Source organism: Limulus polyphemus, unplaced genomic scaffold (genome assembly GCF_000517525.1).
Source record: "Limulus polyphemus unplaced genomic scaffold, Limulus_polyphemus-2.1.2 Scaffold9, whole genome shotgun sequence".
In the NCBI taxonomy this organism is placed as follows: domain Eukaryota; kingdom Metazoa; phylum Arthropoda; class Merostomata; order Xiphosura; family Limulidae; genus Limulus; species Limulus polyphemus.
The window spans coordinates 1,906,323-1,911,836 of NW_013665619.1; the positions used below are offsets into that span (position 1 = coordinate 1,906,323).

The 5,514-nt window shown below is 32.9% G+C and overlaps 1 protein-coding gene across 1 annotated transcript in view; it reads right to left on the bottom strand.

The window, feature by feature from the left end:
* Positions 1 to 5,514, bottom strand: part of LOC106478261 (annulin-like) — an 86,357-nt gene that overhangs the window by 16,227 nt on the left and 64,616 nt on the right. The window contains exon 11 of the mRNA XM_013938796.2: positions 1,456 to 1,535. Within this exon, the coding sequence (XP_013794250.1) occupies positions 1,456 to 1,535 (80 nt within the window). The remainder of the gene's footprint in view (positions 1 to 1,455; positions 1,536 to 5,514) is intronic.

A 5,514-nucleotide genomic window follows, 5' to 3' on the forward strand; every position in this document is an offset into this window, starting at 1 on the left:
TTGTCCGCATATATGGATCTGTTCGCTAAGTATAAGACTTTACAACACCGAATTAAGTGATGCTATGCACAACACACGAATGTAAATGAAAGTACCTACATGGAAATTGCCCTAAAAGAAGTCGGAGCAAGTGCGGTTTACTCCGACCCTCATGTCGTATCTACATAAACATTCAACAGTGTCAAAACCATAGTTCGGAAAGGTCTATTAAAATACCAAAATGGCGGTCACGAAACTGAACTGAACTGACACTTAATTAAAGACTTACTCCTAGTTTTCAAACTTAAAAAACCCGATAGCATTTGACATCTTAATTCGTCATGTAATGTATTGAACTTTTATGCACTAATGGTAGCAGTAGAAAATCTAAAACGTACAAGTTTAAAAAACAGTTTTAGATAGTGAATGTTAACTTGCTTAGAATAGTGTAAAGAGCTTGATTGAAGATCGTTACGCTGGGCTAAATAAAAACTAATATGACAACATAAAACTCCTATCGAGTAGTCTATTTGGTAAAAGAAAGCATTCTGCCAGATTTGTGACCGTATTCTCCATTACTTCTCTTTTTCAAGTCTCATTTTATTGAAACAAGAAAAACAAACAAACTAGAATCACCAAATCAGTAATCCATGGTGACCATTCATTTAGCCCGTCGTTTAGTTAATTTGCTACATTTTCTAGAAAAATGGGAATCGTATCATGACAAGTTCATAAAATGGCGAAAAGGCACATTACATTGCTATAAATTCGTAATGAACAGAGAAACTTGAGTTTTTGAGTTTTTAGCCCTATTACAACGCATAATAAATGCTCAACATAAAACTGCTTTTACAATCTTCCGAAATAATTGTAATTGCTTATAATTTATCAAAATTACAAAAGTTGCATTATATTAAATATATGCTTTTAAGCAATGATCCAATAAGAAAAGATAAAATATATTCTAAAATAAGCTTTACTTAATTGATAGGCTAGAGTTGTATAAACTTCCTTTACGTAGAAATACTTTGTATTTAGAAAAATAACATTTAGAAAAAAAAAGAATAAAAAAGAATAAAATACCTTAGTTTGCTGGTATGTACCCTCGCAAGTTTAAGCCACTTAGCTGATTTAAGCTGGAGATTTAAAAAAAAATTCAAACTAAAACACTTAATTTAGTATAATACAAGCCCCCCCCCCCCCAGTGGTCCAAAGATAAGCTCACGGTCAGAATGAATGCTTGTATAATTATAATTGTAATAAGAAATTGCCACAGAAATGCGCTCCGCTTTGGGACTATAAGAAAGCTATAAGAATGACAGTCAACGTCCACTCCTTGGTTAGACAAGGGTTGGCTGTGGGTGCTTTTGACTGGCTATCTTCCCTCTAGTCTAGCAGCTCAATTTTAGGAACGGCTATTCGTAGCTGTCTTTTATAGTTTTCGCGAAAATTCTAAACAAACAAAATTTCACATACCTTCTGCGTACTTATATTCCTCTGTGACGTCGTCACGTTCAAAACGTCCCACTGCCTTCGTACTTAAGAACTGTCCAATTCTGTTAAAAGAATGCGAAACTGAGTGTGGAAAATCTTTCATTAATACTCTAGGTTGGAGGGTGGATTCAGTTACTAAATTTTAATTTACAGAACTATTATCAGTTCTAGCACAATTCACTTGGAACCATGCTCAAATAATCAAATATGAACTCATCTCATTGGAGAGTGATCATACGTTGGCCATTCTAACATATATCAATATAAAACAAAAATAACCCAAGGCTGTCTTTACGTCTGGTAGTTGTCGTATAATATATCGAACACAAAACATTTATTTCAGAATATAGTAATAGCCACAAGTTGATCGAAATATATAATAGCCACTGTGCAAGTTGATCGAAATATATTGTTACGACAGCGGGGGTCACGTGACCCTAGTAACACGTCATATTCTCGAACGTTCACGTCCCTTCCTGAAGTCTCGAGAAGTTACTAGATATGCGGTATTCTTGTATATAGAAGACCGGTAAGAAGTGACGGCAACAATGTAATGTAATGTGTAATTTAACTGCAGACAGAGATAGATACGAACAGTTGAGTCGAGCACGTGAGACGCTCGTTGTGAATTATAGCGTTTGTCATAGCGCGACTGTGGAAATTAAGTGTATTGCAAAGTTGTATTCAGAAAGAATAAACCAGTTTTATTTAAGAAAGGACTTGTATCGCTAAAGTTTCTTCGGAAATAATTTTTACGGAAAATTAACTAACGACCAGAAACGCAACGATATATATATATATATCTTTTTTCAGTTATATAATTTATCAATGATTTGGCCGGAAAAAATTTGAATGTCATAATATACAAAAGTTACTGCATCACATTGATAAACAAACGCACTTTAATCCAATTTTATTGTGTCTTCTTTTGTTTTACAAATGACATTTCAGACTCCTGTTGACTTTTTCTTCAGTTTTTCCTGAAAAAAGTCCGAAAGGTAGTCTAAAATAAGTGAAGAGCCAGAGGTTCGCAGAAAATACTGTAAGTTTTTCTCTTCTTTTGTGGTAAAAGTCGATAGTTTGGTTGGTTGTTTGAAGTTAAGCACAAAGTTACACAATGGGCTATCTGTGCTCTGCCCACCACGGGTATCGAAACCCGGTTGCTAGCGTTGTAAGTCCGCAGACATACCGCTGTGCCACTGGGGAGCAAACGTCGATAGAGCTTTACATTTTAATAATCAACTAATCCTCCATCAATTTACTGATGTTATTTTTAAGGGATTAATTATTTCCATTGCTGCTTTACTTTTTTTATGAACTTTTCAACTTCTATAAAGCACAAATAGTTTTGAAAAATTACTCCAAAAGAGTCGAGCCAATTATAATGCAAGTTATCATGATGTCAGTGAGTTTTCCGTTGTTTTATTTTCTTATATTTTTCATTTACATTACTTAAACACTTATTTATCTGTTTTGAAAATCGCAATGCAAACTGGAAATATTTGGACATGTGTTGCTTGTGTTTAATAAAAATAATAACGACTTTTTCTCTTTCCAGGAAATATTGTTATTTCCCACCAGTTCGGCTGTGTTTGCTTATAAAAGTGTGTGTATCTTTGTGACAGTTTTGACACAAATAGTCATTGTACTATAAAGAAAGTTTAGGATGAAAATTTATATTAAATTTTCTACTTAGCCAGGAAATACTTCTATATGGATGTACAACCAAATTTCCTTTTTTACAGTGGACCACAAGATAACCTATTGAAATTATATACTGCTATTTGGAAGTTGAAAGAAGTATCACTCTGTAAAAATGTATTTACATGTGCTCATTCTAACTCTGTTACACTTAGTAGTTAGTGTACTGTAATATCACTAGATGCGGGTTAAAATGATTTAGTAAGATCACGTATTGAAAAACAAGCACTAAAAGAAGTTATAAAAGTTCAACATTTTTCTTACATTGACGCCAACGATTAGGAACAAAATACGTTATGAATACAAGTAAAAGCCATGAGACGTTTGAGTGACGTCAGTAAAGGATGTCGAATAGTAGGAAACTTTACGAAATCATCAATATTTATTTTACTTTTTTTCGATGGGTTCCTCTTAATTCACTAAACGTGACTTTAGTATTAGAAAAGTCTATTTTATGTGTCTCAACTTAACGTTCAAATACAAATCAAGGTTACTGGGAATGTTTTATAGTCGCAGCCCTAATTCGCGACCGGTTTCCCCTGTGTAAAAATAAGGACAGTCCAGACTAAAAACTTGGTAATTGCACCCAAGTATTTTCTTTTCGTTGTGAATATGAATGTCTCTTACTTTCAAATTCAGAGATACCTGTAGTAATCTTCATTAAGTAATTTTCGAAACTTTCAACACAACAGCTCAAAACTTCTATGAGCCATACATGTGATTTGCAGTTTTTACGGCTATGCAAAATTTATGGCATAATTTTATATGTTTTTCACATTCGTCTTTCTTTCCCCAACAAGAAATGTAAACTGTCTGTAAATATGATGCAGAAAAACTTTTAGGTGATTTTATCAATATCAGATACGTTCTATAAATTTTAATACGTATATTATGGCTTTACTGAATCAACTTTGTCCGTTTTCTCCTGAAGTATTCAACACACTTCAGTAAAAAGTTTAAAGGCCTTCTAATGCTCCATACCTCCCAAAACCCAACGATAAAACAAGAAAATTGTACGTTTCAAAATACGTGATAAGCCTTCTACTTCTGCTTTGTCGTTGACAAATTCATCAAATAATAGAATTATTAATTTATCTCAGTTAGGTCTTATGAATATACTGTCTACTAACTTGAATACGGGCTTGAACCCCGAAAAATATTCAGTATCTACATGTACAATAGGAACATGAAAGTTTTGTTAGGAGGCTTGACTATCCATGTTATTAAACAATAACAAAACATCGAAGAAGTAAAAATCCCGCTTTCCAACATGCAGAACCTTACCTTTCTTCAACACACTGCTTCAGATGTAACATTCAAATACAAATAATACAAATAAAGTATGTTACAACGTTTACAACACACAGCTTATTAGATATGAAATAATTTGTTCAACGTTACAAGACTTCTCGTAAACTTACTCGCAAATTCTCACAAACCAAGTTTCTCTTATCACTTTTTTTAAAAAAGTATTGCTATAAATTATGGGAATATAATATTATTATCTTTTATCAAAACTTTAACGTTTATACTTTAATTCCTTTGGAAATTGTTTAAGACAATAGCGAACTGCTTTAATCTAGTGATCATAATTTAACTCCACCGTTAGTTTAAGAAATTGTTATTTAAATAGTTAATACTAGCTATATAACAGATCCGCTTATGACGTGACATTACGTCATTAGTTAAGTTACATTAGTTTATGTTAATTATTTTGTCATAGTTACGATTGTTTTGATTTTCTCTTCTAATGCTTATTATCATTATTGAATTTTCTAAAGTCTTATCTAGTTTACTTTCGGTTTTTAGAGAAAATATACCTTTATTTATTACTTCCTTTTTCCTGCCCTGTGTGTTCTGTTAAGTGAAAGGCTAGTTAAAGTGAGATTATTGTGTTAGACACACCATGAGGTGTGTTGAACACATTGTAATATTTTTACTGCATTTAACATTGTTATATTTTAACTCAGGACCGATATTCTAGTTACATATTATACGATTCGGGTATTCATTTAATTTATTATTCATTATTTCGTACATTCATAAACATTACTTTTTTGTTTGTACTCTTAGTAATTTAATGCTACTTTACGCCATGCATAAACAGTAACAAGTGTCGTTTGTTTGTTTGTTTGTAATTAAGCACAAAGCTACACAATGGGCTATCTGTGCTCTGCCCACCACGGGTATCGAAACCCGGATCCTAGCGTTGTAAGTCCGCAGAAACAAGTGTCGTAGCAATTTATTTCAGTTGCCACGCGCTTTAATATTACACTGTCGGAGAGTTTTAATGGGTTCTCATTGGTCGTAAACGTTTTTAGGGAGAGTTATGGGATGTTC